Source organism: Rhamphochromis longiceps, linkage group LG15 (genome assembly GCF_057381845.1).
Source record: "Rhamphochromis longiceps isolate RC_006_pf linkage group LG15, R_longiceps_female_GT1.1, whole genome shotgun sequence".
NCBI classification, from domain to species: domain Eukaryota; kingdom Metazoa; phylum Chordata; class Actinopteri; order Cichliformes; family Cichlidae; genus Rhamphochromis; species Rhamphochromis longiceps.
The window spans coordinates 24,723,975-24,739,334 of NC_140571.1; the positions used below are offsets into that span (position 1 = coordinate 24,723,975).

The 15,360-nt window shown below is 42.9% G+C and overlaps 1 protein-coding gene across 4 annotated transcripts in view; it reads left to right on the forward strand.

The window, feature by feature from the left end:
* The window catches only part of hivep2a (HIVEP zinc finger 2a), a 121,759-nt gene that overhangs the window by 98,731 nt on the left and 7,668 nt on the right, over positions 1-15,360 (forward strand). For all 4 annotated transcript variants that reach the window (XM_085381190.1, XM_085381189.1, XM_085381191.1 and 1 more), the window contains 9 exons: positions 30-1,336; positions 1,642-3,521; positions 3,638-3,898; positions 4,326-4,491; positions 4,695-4,788; positions 5,240-6,950; positions 7,089-7,246; positions 12,993-13,168; positions 14,051-14,152. In XM_085381190.1, coding sequence (XP_085237316.1) covers positions 379-1,336; positions 1,642-3,521; positions 3,638-3,898; positions 4,326-4,491; positions 4,695-4,788; positions 5,240-6,950; positions 7,089-7,246; positions 12,993-13,168; positions 14,051-14,152 — 5,506 coding nt within the window. In that variant the 5' untranslated portion in view covers positions 30-378. The remainder of the gene's footprint in view (positions 1-29; positions 1,337-1,641; positions 3,522-3,637; positions 3,899-4,325; positions 4,492-4,694; positions 4,789-5,239; positions 6,951-7,088; positions 7,247-12,992; positions 13,169-14,050; positions 14,153-15,360) is intronic.

The following is a 15,360-nucleotide window of genomic DNA, read 5'->3' on the forward strand; positions in this document are numbered from 1 at the left end:
TCTTCTTTTCTTTTTCTGTCCCTCTGCAGGTCACTCAAGGTTTCTTCTGCTCTTAGATGAACTGGACAGAAGAACAACAGAGAGCAGCGTTCGTGTTTTTACAAAATGGCAGAAGGAGAGAAACCTCTCTGATGTTATCCACTGAAGCTCCCCTTTCTGCTCCACTTGATAATTCCTGTTTCCAGCTTGACTCTATAATCAGTCTTTCTGAGAAATGGATGGATATTTTATGTTTCTGTGAACTTGTTGGCAGCCAGCAAAGGTTCCGCTATCATGCCTGGTAGTTTTGGGACCTTGTAACCCTCAAAGACCTACCCTCCCAAATTCCCTGCATCCCCTCTTCTCTCCCTCTTCTAAACCACGGAGAGCTTCAAGAAAATGGAGGCTCGTGAATCACCTGCGACAGGGCAGAAATGTCCAAACAAGGAACTAGCAAGGGAGAAGGTACCTCTACAAAGAAAATGGGCGTCAGAGCCTTCTGCAAACACCAAACGAAGCACTTTTGCTGACCTGGAGGCTCCTGGAGGATCAGCACCCCAGCAGAAGTACCCAATCACAGGGAATTCTGGAAAGCTGCTATCTGGACCATCTGCAGTTGGGGCCATAGGAGGCCCGCCATCTCAAGACCCACAAGGCCACTTTGCTCAGGGGTTCCACAGGGGATATCCTTACCAACTTGGCCAGCCATACCCTCAACATCCTCAATCTGAACGGTTTCTCTCAGGAGCCAAACCACAGCCAGGCCTAGAGCCTCATGCCTGGCCATTTGCTGGCCAGTTGCCCTCGGATGACCTATTCCCAGGACACCCAGGACACACTCACCCACATGGGGCTGGTGCAGGAAGGTTCCCTCGGCACAAATCTCCTAGTTTACCCAGCTCCTTTGGACAGTATTCTCAGTCAGGCCCGGAGCCCGGAGAGGAGGCCTATGGCAAAAAAGAGCAAAAGCCAAAAAAGCCTGGCAAGTACATCTGCCACTACTGTGGTCGAGCGTGCGCCAAGCCCAGCGTCTTGAAGAAGCACATCCGCTCACATACTGGAGAGAGGCCATACCCTTGTGTACCCTGTGGCTTTTCTTTCAAAACCAAGAGCAACCTTTACAAGCATCGCAAGTCCCATGCTCATGCCATCAAAGCTGGACTCGTACCATTTTCAGAGCTAGCTGTGGCCCGTAGTGGGGACATGGACCAGGCATCACCAGTGGGTGAGGCTGAGGTCCATTCAGATGGAGAGCAGAGTACCGATACGGATGAGGAAGGCGTGGAGCCCACCACCATGCTAACAGACAAAGACAGTCCAACCCTGCAGATCTCCTTTGAAGCTGACAAGAATACAGGTTATTTTCTTCTATAAGACACTTTAAAAAAAAATTTTTAAGTAGAATTTTCCCAAAGAGTCAAAACAGTTTTGGTTCATAGAAACCCCTTCTTAACACATAGCTAGTTCTTTATATCTATGAACATCTTTTGATGCTTAAAATACTATTTGTTATGGGTATGTTTACAATGATCCAAAATAAAAACGTATTGGTTTACATTAATGCTGTTACACAGTTCAGCTACAGTGATATAAACTCTGCATGTATTTTGTTTACTGTGAATGGTTGTAATCTGTATCATCTTCATTTTTCCCACTATAAAGGTGGTGCCGAACCAGCATATGCAGATTCACCTGAAGAGCTACCCATTGGATCTATGAAAGTGCCTATTCTTATCGTTCCCAAGCCTGGGGGAGTCCCCTCCACAGGGATGGAGTGCCCCCCCTTTCATGACATAAAAGTATCACACCACATGTTAGCATCAAAGGCTGGTGGAAGAGCACGTTCCCTGGATGACTCCCCAACAATCAAGCAACGTTTGGCCCTGAGGCTAAGTGACAAAAAAGGACAGGACACTGACCTTGCCATGTCCCAGTCACTTAACCTCCTCAGTCCTCACAGCAAAGGCAGCACAGACTCTGGCTACTTTTCACGCTCTGAGAGCGCAGAGCAGCAGATCAGCCCTCCAAATACCAACGTCAAGACGTACGAGGAGATTATGTTCGGTCGAACTTGGTACTACCGACCAAGCTCCAGGTCAAGACACTCTATAACAGTAGGCATGGCAGGGGCAGACCCCACTAGCTTGACTACCTTGAAGCAACCTGGTGCAATTCTGGAAATAGGGAAGATAGCTGAGGATCACATCTCTTTTAGAGAAGATGTAGGAATCTCAGAAGATCCAAAGCAGTATCCAACTGGGCCATGTCAAAGCAGTACAGGACTTCTAGAGCCTCCATCAGATTCTGGGCATCTTATTAGGAGTAACTCCATGCCAACTTCCACCCCTCCTAACCTCAGTGTTCCCCAAGGGATACGGGGTAGCCAATCCTTTGACAATGTTGTGACAGATGATGTGTTTTACCCGCCAGGCCATCGTAGGCTCACAAGACAGAGTGCATTTGAAAATTCAACCAATGAAGCCCACGTAGGAGAGGCCGAGGGCTTTGGACACTTACCTAAGAATTTAACTTCGTCTCTGGGTATGAAGATTGGTGAACGCGGCCCAGGAGTTCCAGAACATGTTGCCTTTAGTTATGGTACTAAAGTTAGTATGTCAGAAATAGCCACAAGAAAAAGGAGGAAAGAAAAGAGTGTTGGGGATGATGAGGACAGCCCTGGACACTGCGACAGTAGCTGTAGTGGTTCAGTGGAAATGATAGGGGACTATGACTTTAAACAAGGTAGTTTTGATGGGTCCAGAGCCACCCCAACAGGTAAAGGTTCCCTTCATAGTGCACACAGTCAGTCTGACAGCTTTGACACCTGTGCCAGCATGTGCTCCGAGGACATTGCACTATTTACTGACTCTGAGGGCAGAAAAACAGCTGGGAATGTCATATCAGTTATCCAGCACACCAACTCTCTCAGCCGTCCAAATTCCTTCGACAAGTCAGAGTCTTTTGAACAGCCAGCATATCAGCCTTCAGATAAAGCTCCATGTACTCAGTACTCTGAGCAGTCTGACACAGAGATCTTTGAAGATGCTCTAGGTCCTGAATCCACCCTTCTGAGGACAGAGAGCATGGAGCAGCAGCCACAAAGTGACAGTGACTTGGCCTCCCTTTCATCATCATCAGCTGCAGCCTCACCTGGACAGCCTTATCATATCCCACCCAAACTAGTCAGACAACCAAACATCCAGGTTCCTGAAATCAGGGTGACAGAGGAGCCAGACAAGCCTGATAAGGACACAGAAGCTCCAATGACCAAGGAGCTGGAGAAGCAGCAGCATGTCGAGGAGTTTCAATTGCCACAGAGAAGCGACACACTATCCCAAATGCCATCAGAAAAGCTCCCACCCAAGAAGAAGAGGCTCCGCCTAGCAGACATGGAACACTCATCTGGAGAATCAAGCTTTGAATCGACCTGCACCAGCCTTTCTCGTAGCCCCAGTCAAGAGAGTAACTTGTCCCACTCCTCTTCCCTTTCCATGTCATTTGACAGAGATGAAGGTCTCAAGTCTGTCTCACCAACAAAACAGGTACCCCATTTTTTTAGTAATTTCAAGTGCATTTACGTCTCTTTTATAGTAAGGTCTTCACTGAGGGGTTTGCATCCTGAACAAAGTGGAAACTTTGTCTCTTTGTTTCTGTAAAGGATGATTCTTCAGTATCTGGTGGTGGGCCAAAGCAATCAGAGTTCCTGACTGTGCCAGGTAGTGGTTATTCTAGCCACCACCAGCAGAGGGAAATGAGGAGGTCTTCATCAGAACAGGCACCATGCACGCTGCCTATGGAGTTGCCTGAAATGCGCAGTAAATCCTTTGACTATGGAAGCTTGTCAACCTCAAGACAGGGAGAACTGTACTCCAGTGCTTCTGCAATGAAGGAACGTCGGCGTGGATATCTTGTTAGACAGGTAGTGTATAAACGATTAACTTATATTTAGATTAATTTGGCCGTGTGCCATTTGTATTCCTCAGAAAGAGAACACAGAAGTTGTCAGTGACAATGCATGGAATAAAAGAGCTGGAGTAAAGTAAACAACCTTGCAACTTCTTCAACTGAACATTTAAAAACTCTGAGCTAGATGGAAGAAGAGGACTAGGAGCTTATTAAGGATGAAGGCACTACAAAATAATTTAGTATTTTAGCACCCCCATCAGCTTCATTCAAAGACATCCTAATGATGCCATGCTATACCGACATTATCATCTCAATACAATGCAATCACAATGTTATCATGCACTATATTAAGGTTTATATGGTATCCTTAGTCAAGCTAACCAAATATAATTTTATTAAAGCTAAACCACTTTCCCTCCACACTTCTCTGCATTTGGCAGGCTTCACTGAGTGTTTATCCAGAGGCAGTTACCCAGGAGCCAGGGGGCGCAGAAACGTCAATCAAACAGGAGAGTTTGGAGCATGGTGGATGGCCTGGTCCAGCAGGATCCCCTCACAGCAGCAGCGAAGCAGTCAGCAGAACCAAGAGAACTGGGACTGGTGCTGGTAAGCTTTACATTCATCTTAGTATGTTATCTATACATTTTTTTGTCTTATACTTTATCCATCATACTTTCCCAAACTTTTATTGAAAAATTTCTCGACTCAATAAACTACCCACATCCTTCCGTGCATGGATTGCATTCTGCTATTATAGCTTACTTTTGTAAAATGAGTATTCTTTTCAAATGTATGCATTTTATGCACAGATATAGGACCTCACCAACATCAACAGCACCACCAGCATATTCTCCAACAGAGTGTCAGCGAAGACAGCCTTCCAGAGGAACCTCTCTATAGCAGGTCAGACAAAATATACTTACAGAGAAATAACCTAAAATAATAATAGTACAGCCCTGCTTCAAAAACATCTGGGAAACTGTGTAAAATAACGCAATGAGAACAGAATGTAGTGAATTGCATAGAATTTAAAGTTGAAAGTAGTATCATGGATGCTGGCCTTTAAATTTGTGGTGATAAGAAAGCCTGAATACAGAACACCAAAGAATTCTTAAAAGAGATTTAAGATTTTGATTGTTTAGACCACAAAATGTTTTTTCTCACATTTCTGTAAAATAAATATTTGAAATGTTATTATTTTGGTTGTAACTTCTCTCAAGAGGCTTTACATTATTTGAAAATCATTGCATTACATTTTTATGGTTGTATTTAGGGTCACATTTATTACTGCAAGTACTATGTCAGAAATTGCTGTAGCCTTCAACAAAATTGATAATGTTTTTGTCCTCTATAGGTCCCAGCAGCATCGCTTGCAGGCCCAAAGCTCGTCATCAGAGGGAGAGCATCCAGGTCATGAGGTCATGAGTAAAGATATGATGCAGCAGTACCAGAGTGGCCCTCCTTTCCTTTCTTTCCCACAACCAGGCCTCTTCTGGAATCAGGAGCCTGAACAGACACCAAGACAGCAGCAGACCCAGCAGGCCCAACTGCAACTCCAAAAACTCCACATCAGGTCACCCGGTCTCCCACTTCACAAACAGCAGCCACTCCACTCCCTGCAACAAGTCCACGATCAACAGCCATATGATGGAAAATCAGAAAATCCAACCTCTCAGATTTACTCTGCTTCTTTTTCAAATCGCAGCTCTCCTCTGTCAGCCTCGCTGTCCACCACCTCCTCCATGCTTCTGCAACAGATCCAACCCATATTTGCTACCCAGAACCTGGGCTCACAGGCCTCTTTGCCTGGTTTGCTGGTTCCTGTACGGATCCAAACCCATGTGCCATCGTTTGGTAGTGTTATGTACACCAGTGTTAGCCAGCTGATAGCTTCTCATGGTAGTGGAGCACAAGGTTTGGGTTCAGCCAGGCCAGGCAGTACTGACAACAGCAACATGTCTCCCCCGGTTGGTGTTGTGAGTGTCACAAAGCCACATGGAGGAGTTGGAGGAGGTTTCAACTTAGCACATTTCCTAGGGCAGACGGATGGTGCAGTGCTGCGGCACCCACTCTGGAAGGGTCCAGATTCACTACCAGAGCAACGTCTAAACACAGGGATCCCCCTATCACTAACATCAGGCACCATATCCACCACAGATGCATCAGGGTCTGCTATCGGAGGGGGCAAGCGCATGCTCTCTCCTACCAGCTCACTTGAGCTCTTCATCGAGACTAAGCAACAGAAAAGAGTAAAGGAGGAGAGGATGTATGGACAGATTGTCAAGGAGATGAGTGCTGTGGAGCTAAGTGGAACTGAAGGTGGCAGCAAGCCTGACAAGGGACAAGGAAGAGGTCTGAAGAGCGAAGGCTCCATGGATGATTCTGAAAGGATGTCCTCTTCTCCTCCATTAAGTGACTTCCCAGTTGCTACCAAGATTGCCATTCCTGTCCGTTCCTCTGCCCCCCATCTCTCTGACGTCCCTCGGCCTCAGAGCTTCACCCCTCCGCTCCAGATTGTCACAGACCGTTCTCCAGCTTCAGGTGGCTGCGACTCCCCAGAGGAGCTTGACGTGGACGATTCAGCCCAAGAGCCGAGCTCCAGCCCAGAGTCCATGGTTTCCTCTAACGACGCAGAAGACGCTGACAGCACGAAGCAACCTACTTCAAATAAAATGCCTGTCAGCATGCTGGTTCAGCTCGATGCCAACCAAAGCCCAGGATTACCTGGAGCAGCGGGTCAGACTCTGCTGCTCACAGATGTGGCAGATGTCCAGCAGCTTTTCCAGTTCCCTAGCTTACGCACGATGAGCAGAGTCAGCTGGTGTTTCCTGAACTACACCAAACCCAACAGCACCCAGGCAGCTTTGCGTAGCTCCGTCTACAGTTCATGGTGTGTCAGCTCATACAATCCCAATCCTCTGAACCTGAGTACCAAGGCTTCACTGGCTCTGCTGCGGTCCAAACAGAAGAGGAACACTGATTTGATGTACACAACGGCAGCCATGTCTCCACCCAGCTCCGGAAAACTGGTCTCTTCTGTAGCCTGGAAGCTGCGGTTTGATCAGGTATGTGCTGCAGTCATCAGAAGGATAAAAGATTGCCAAGAGAAATATTGAATTATGCACGCATGGACACAACTACAGAGAAACACAACCGCAAGAATCTTAATCTGCCCTTTATGTTACCTTTTTTTTTTTCTTTAGCTGAAGCCAGAGCTGATGCCAGTAGATGTCAGTCATTTTGGGAGGAAGATGAAAGGAGTGGTTTCATGGGATCGTTCAAAGGAGGAGCAGGTGGAGAAGGAGGTCTCAGTCAAACAGCCTGCTGCTGAACCGACACGCATCAAGATCTTCGAAGGCGGGTATGTCTAATAAAAATACACAATTAAAAGGGACAGGGACAGCCTCTAAACATGACTTGTCAAACCTCCAGAAAACTACTCTCTCTTTCTTTTGTGTACTTGAAGCCATGCCAGTTGATGTCATTCACGCAGCATCAGCTTGTTGGGAGAAATTGTGGACTAGAAAAGGACAAATCTTCATGTAGGAAGTGTCCTCTTTCTAACAGATAAAAGCATGCGGCTAACTAACGTTTAGAGCTCAGCTCAGGAAGATGCTCGAATGTTTACATCCTGTCACACTAGGAGGAGCCTCTCATTATCACAGCAATATGTTTGTCTGGTGGTAGTTGCTAGAGGTACAGAAATAAAATAATTCCTTGGTGAACCTTCTCACTTCAACATGAACAGAAATCATGTACAGGGTAGCAAACATTTAAATATTTGATGTTGGGATCAGCTGCTCCTTTAAAAGCATTTAAATGCTGTTTCTGCTGTGGCATCATAGATCACATAAAGAGATCATTCTGTAGCGTGTTTCGCACTTCCTCAGAGACTACAGGGATAAAACTTGTATGGTCAAAATCAGTTTATTTTTCTGTGAATGAAAAGAGCAGATAAAGATAAAACCCTAAAGATATGCAAAATTAAATCGTCAAAGGAAAAGGTCAGGCTTTACTTAAAATGTAAACATATACTAACTAATAACCACTTTTATGATATTATTTGTATTAATGCTTTTCCCTTAGAAACTCAGGAATAAGGTATAAAACTTGCATACAGAAAAGTGATTTGTTACAAGTACGTGATTCAAAATACTGAGCTGCCTTTTGTCTTTTTCTTAATCCTAACAGCTGAGTATTCAATAAAAATGAGCACTGGTGACCTCTGTATGGACTGTAAAGACATCTGCCTCATCATGATTAGTCAGAAAAATCTTCTTAGGTATTAAAAAAAGAAGACTTATCCCTTTACAGCCTATTCTTTGGGCTTAATTTGTGCCTGCGAGAGTCGGGCCAAGAGCCTGAGCCTGGTAAACCCATCACGGGCTAATGACTCAGGCTGCATTGCTGTAATTGGACATCAACTTTCATAATTCTTGCTCTGAGTTTTATAGACTGGTGTGAAGTGGGATTTGTCCCTCGTTAGTTGTGTTTTAAAGCCTTTTTCACGCAGTTTTTCTGACACCAACAACTTCAGTATTTATTTCTTTTGTTAGTTGCTGAGAGGAGAAATGCTTTTTTAAAAATCCTATTAGATTACTTCATGTATTCGGCGCAATGTTTTATTTTAGTTTTAAAATTTTTACGAGTTTTTTGCCTTTATTCCAAATTATTTATAGATTTTTTTTCAAAGTTTATTGTTTGTCTGTGACTTCATGTGCGATTGCAGTTCTAATAAATTACTGCAATGTGCAGCACCTTTTTGAAAGCGGTGCATTTTTTTTTGCCAATTTCTGTTTTTAGAGAACATTTCCAGCATTTTAGAACTGCATAAAGTTCGTTTACTCCCACACAACTGAAAAGATTTCCACCATACAGCGATGACAAAACGCAGGACACGTTGGAAATGAAAGTTCAGATTGACCAGAGCTTTAGAAAGTTTTTTTTTTCTGCATGAGATAAGAAAGCTCTTTTAAGCGACTTTGCATCCATCTTTGTGAACACGAGTCAGCTGATGAATAAAAGCAGAAGCCAAAAAAGAAAGAAGCAGAAAATCTTTGGCAGAAGTCATAACATTAAGAATTATCTTCTGGTTTTGACTCAAAGCAGATGAACTGCTTAATCACATTGTTACAGCAAACGTTGCCCCTCCTTTTAACATAAATATTTAACTGTTGTTAAAACCGTACTTTAGCTTTTTCATCCTTGTGTTCAGTATTTTCCCAAATAAATGTATCAGTTCCCCAAAAAATGAGCGTATGAGGTATTGTTTCAGCACAACAGATGTTGCAGGTGCAAAATTTATCACCAGCTAAACTAACTAAAGTTTATGCCTGGGGTAATCTAACCATGTCAAACTAATGTGTTTTAAAAAATTGAATAAAATATGTCTCCTTCTTAGTCTCAGAGTGTCAGATACTGTTGTTCAGTCAAAGTGGCGGCTCAAAGATACACATACTCGTTGGCAATTGTGCCGTGATGAACCGCATTTAAGGGAGTGTGTGTTCTGGCTCAAGACTGTCATGCTCCTTTTATTCTAGTAAGAACTTTGGGCTGTTTCCCCCAGAACGACATCTGATGACCCTCCCTGTGCTCTTAATGACATGTTTTGACACCTCACTACATATCAATAAACACGCGATTTGACAAGAATTATAATAGGCTCTGGGGTTTTCCAAGGGTAGCCCTGGTAAGCTAACCCTCACTAACTTCTGATGCACACCTTGTCATTTGGTGCAGGAAGCAGACGTGAAATACAAGAGTAAACGCTCAGTTCAGAAAGGAAGAACGAGTTAACCTGAGCAGGCGTCCAAGGGGAAAAGAATAAAAAATGGACATTTAGCATCCAGTACCACCATGGCTGCACCAACAATTAAGGATTCTTAGCTTGCGTGTGTGCATGTATGTGAGACACCTCCAGCATCTGATACTGTGAGAGGACTGCATCTTGTCGGGTGCATAAAGTTTTTAATTGTTTTATTTTATATTGTTCTCATGTTGGCGGAATATTTTCAGATAGATTCACGATAAAGCTGAGTAAAGAGACATATTAAGAATGTTTCAGTACAGCAGATATATTCTCACTATTTACAGGAACCTGGTATGGAGGTAGAATATATTTACAGAGGATGAAAAGGGGCCCACAGCACCTTGAGGCTCCTAAATAGGTTAATATGGCCACATGAAACTTTTTTGGTTAAAGAAAATGTATCTATAGCACAAAGTATGCAAAGAAACATGAAATCTTTAATCTACTCTGGCTTTATATCATAAATTGGCTTGCATGTCTGCGTCTATTTGAGAAGGCTGGCATCTTTTGCTGAGCAGTCAAAGTTTATATGTTCTATTTATATTCCTGAAAGTTACTCAAATCTAGCGACGAAGCAGAGAAAATGTTTTGTTTATTATTGTGTTGTCATTAAACTCACATCTGGCTTATTTTCCACATAGAAAACTAAGGGATTTTTTTTCAAGTGTACATTCAATGGTCAAATAAAGCCTGTATGAGGGAGTTAAAGCTAACCCCTGTAGAGAGAGACATTCCCACAGTGTCATAATGTTTTATAGCCTACAGTAGAGCCAGTAAGACCAAGGTTACCGAATGGAACAGACGGTGCAGACACACACAACATTCAAATATACCCCTTCTCTCTCTCGCTTTCACACACACACACACACACACACACACACACACACACACACACACACACACACACACACACATATATACAGGGAGGGGAGTTATTAAATGCAGCAGACAGTGAAGTAATTCTCTGGTGTCCCCAAAGGACACTTAAGAGGAATAAGTGGATGAAAGCACACAAACAGAGTGCACAGGAAAGACAAACATATGCACACATACACTCACACAAACAGGCACACAAACAGACTATACCTTAAAAAAAAGAAAGAAACCTGAGGTGAAATCTTTCTCTATGACAGAAATCCATTAAGTGCAAATTTTGGCCGAAGAACCAGATCTTTTACTGGCTTTACGTTTCGCCGTCAGTCGAACGTTTCAGAAGTTTTGAAAGTGAATCTGCTTTTATGATCTTACCGTGTGCCCTGAATAAAATAGAATAAAACGAAATAATCATCATAATTCATTTTTGGTAACTGGACACAGCTGTGCAAACGTCTCGGCTCAGACGAGCACTCAGAGGTATTTCCCAGTCCGCGGTGCAGTTGAAAGACAAATTTCCCCTCGCTGCTGCAGATGGATTGTTTGATGTACCTGATATTTGACCTCCTTTAACACATGAGGCCCTGAACTACACATTATCCACTTCTCCAGCCACTGCAGACACAACAGGAAACTATACAATCCTCCAGCAGCTTTTGCTACTCCTCCACAAGGATTTATTCGTTTTTTTCTTTAGTACAAAAAAACTGAACTAAATGCGATGCTTCTGCGGCAGAGCAAAAACAGACAGAATTTACCAGAATTTGACTGGTGGTTGGTGGTAACTTCCCTCCATGACTGACAGACTCAGGCAGACATGCACTGATCCCACTGCCAAGTGTCCACTCTTTCACTCATGTGGGATAGAAAATCACGACTGACAGCGATGCTTAAAAAAAAGAAATCTTGTAAAAGAATAAGTGGGACTGGCTGAAGGAATGTGGTTATCTTTTTTTTAGAAAAGATGATGAACAACAAAGCCAGAAGTGGAACGCTCCAGTGGTTCCCGTTTTAGCTTAAAACAAAGAAAGGTTGCATCTGTATGGAGGTTACGACCAGGTCAACAGAATTCACAGGGATAATAAAAGACAGCAGGCTTGTTTTCTGCTTACATTAATCATGGTAATCATTGTGAGACACAAAGTAATCTGTTGCAGCTTACTACAAACACACGATGATCAGCTGTGGCAATAACCCCCGTGGAATACGCCACCAGCTGCTTCACAGCGTGCTTCGAAAGCATCCCAGAAGCGGCTCTCCGCTCTCCATTTTTGACAGAAGCTGCGTCAAGATGTGCAGAGCTGATGAGCAGAGACAGGCGTGGCAATGATATTTATTTTCAAAATAAAAGACTTTGTTTATGCCAAATGTGTGATTTGGGATTGTGCAAAAGACAGATGAACATGTGTACAGGTGTATTCCTCAGAGTAAAACTGATAATGCCTGACAATATGTTGGTGCCCCTAAGCTGCCAGAACACCTCTGACCCATCAGATCTGTTAGACGTCACTGGGACCTCTGTGGATTGTGTTTTTCACTGGAATCATTCGAGCGAATGCTCAGCTTGTGGGATTGTGGTAGTGTACAGGCCAAATCAGTGCCTTGAGTCATTCCTGAGCATTTTTTTGAGGGGTGTGGGTGTATTGTCCTTCTGGTGTCCATCGTGTCACCAGGGGTTATTGGTGGCATGCAGTGGTTGGGTAATGAATGGGACTAACCTCAGCTTTGAGGCAAGCAATTGGAAATGACTGCAAATGGAAATTAAAAATTCCGCGGAGTGACATATGACAAGGTGTAAAATATAGCACTATATGAACCATCCCAGCAGGGGTGATGGGATTTAAACATGAATGAATGGTTACTGCAGCCTCTGATCCCTATGATTCATCTGAGCAGAGGAAACCTCATTTCAGTCTTATTTAACCAGAACCTCTGTGTCAGCAAGCATCTGTGTCTCTGACTTTGACCTCTGACCTCTTTGTGGTGAAGGACAAAGATCTTCAATAACCATGAATAGAGTGTCCAATGAAGATTGGAATACATGTTTCATATATTTTTTAATATAAAACTGGATTGGTGTCTTCCTCTGTGTGTGTGTTAGCATTGTGCTGTATGTGTGTATCCGTTTACTGTTTCACCAGCCTTTAATTGTCCCGCTGGGAAAAATAAATTGTGATGAAGTGAACTGAATCACAGCCAACCGTAGAGGGCTGTCTGGCAGTTATATTATAGCAGTACATTATTTATCTTTATACTGTATACATAAGCATAAATAACAACTGTGGCAGGACAAAATTATGATATTACAAGTAAAACTCACTTTCATGGCTTCATTGTTAACAATTGTTTCTGCTATTGTGTTAACAAAGTGCCTGTTTTGCAAAAATGTAAAAAACCTAATCGCTGCACTGTTTCTTTCCTCCAGCTATAAATCCAATGAGGACTACGTCTACGTCCGTGGTCGTGGACGAGGGAAATACATCTGCGAAGAGTGTGGCATCCGCTGCAAGAAGCCCAGCATGCTGAAGAAACACATCCGAACGCACACCGACATCCGACCCTACGTCTGCAAGTTCTGCAACTTTGCATTCAAGACGAAAGGTAGGGCTTCTTTTATATTGTGTTTTGCAGCATGCTATGAGCAAGCCTGGCTACAGTCACTGTGCAACTGCAACCGTCCTTGCAACCCGCCTCCGCCCTAGGTGCTTTTTCGTATCTGTTGTCGCTGATGTCTGCTCTGATCGGGTTTTGCTTCTTTTGCATTTAGAGTGTCGAATATAAGTTAGTGGAGAGGAAATGAATCTTATTTTGACTACAGCGCTACTGACTGAACTATGTTTATCTCTGTATGCAAGTAATGCAGTGACTTATTAAGGCCGGGGTTTGATTTATTTTATAACTGCAGTAACCACTGGATATTGTAGACCTCCATAAATATCTTCTAAACTTTCTCCTTGACCATCACAGTAAACCTTGTAAACATTTTTCCAGGTGTTAGCAGCTTTTTACGGCAGACTTTTAGTAGGAAAACTCTTAAGGGGCAGCACTAAGTGGTTAAATGAATGAATAAAACATGCAGAAAGGCTGTTTTTCTGTAGCTGTGGTCAGCAGGAACCTCCATCATATCAGAGGTTAAAGATGCTGACTACCCGATATGTGATCTTTAATAAAAAGCCATTATCCACGGGATAGATTTTCAAATTCATATGTAAAGTATGCGTATCTTTGGATTCTATACATTCTGCCAACTGAAGCAGAGTCCAGACAGGTTGAGTAATTTTGTTATTAAATTAAATTTGTTATAAATTATATATTATTTATAAATTGCAATCTTGCGGTCTCACTCTTTCATCCGCTTCTATTTCCATTTCATCCTTTCTTTTACAGTCTTGTGTTGATGCAGCCCAACAAGCTGTGGTTTCCAGTAAGACTAGTCGAAGGGTCATTAAATGGTGTTTGTGCTTGTGTGTGCGCATTTTGCAGGAAACCTGACGAAGCACATGAAGTCTAAGGCTCATATGAAAAAGTGTCTGGAGTTGGGAGTCTCCATGTCTTCCGTTGAGGACACTGAGGCAGACGAAGGAGGTAGGAGACAAACACACTCATGCATTTACACATACACACACAAACACACACACACATACACACACACACACTTCTTGAGCTGGACTACATCCTGCTGTCTTATTGAGTGCAGCCTGCAGAGCTCTTGGCTCGGTGTAGCTGTGCAGAGACAATTAGTGTAATGGAAAGCAGAGCTTATCCTGACAGCCAGCATCCATGTCAAACAACCACACCTGACACACAAGCTGACTAAAAAAAATATTTTAAAAACACCTCTTATGGCCTTAAAATACTCCAGGAACAATTTAAAGCTACAGCTTAGAAAAAGAAACAAATATTAGCCAGTCAACCTCGGTGACGAGGTTCATGAGGATACGCCAAGGAATACGCCGTGCTATTAATCTGCTGATGTGGAAATAATCTGAAAATTATTACTGGCGAACTTGTCGTGGGCTGATATTGACGAATGAATATGATTTTCCATGAAATATTCATCAGCTGTCTCTCGGGGCTGTGGTCTCGATTTCCCGTTAATCTCCTGATGACTTGATAATGAAGCTGGAAATTAGTGGGATTATTTTTATAATCTATGGAGTTTTCACCATTCGCAGTTATTACTTTCAGCTGATCTTTGCTACACTTTGTTCTTTAAACATCTGAATGGACAGCATCTTGGTATCTAGTTTGCTCTTGTAATGGATCCACTGATTCTCTATACCTCTCTATAGCCGTTAACTAATTATTTAAGCAACCAAATAAACAACAAATAAAAAATCAAGTATAAAGCATTTATTGTCATATCTGACTGACATACCAGCGAGAGCATCTCTCAACCAATCACTTCAGATTTATATGAAAAAATGTTTTACGAATAAAAAGTGTAGGTTTTCTTTGCATAATTTTTGTAAAAGCGGATGAACTGAGCCCTTACCATCATATTTAACCAGAATGGGACTGGTAGCTGGTGGTAACGCCCCACCATGTAGACCACCAAATTAAATGTAACTATGTTTTGGCATGCCATTTAATTGGGATATGATCCCACATATACACAGGGGGTTTTTGGGGAAAGGGAGCACTACAGAAATCCAGTGAGTGAGTCACTGAGACATAAACACTGGTGGTTTGTGAGAAACTGTTGTATATAAGACTAACTGGAAAAGTAGTCCAATGTTAGTGCAACTGATTTCCGCTGAAATAGTTGCTTAAATACGATTTATTAACTACTT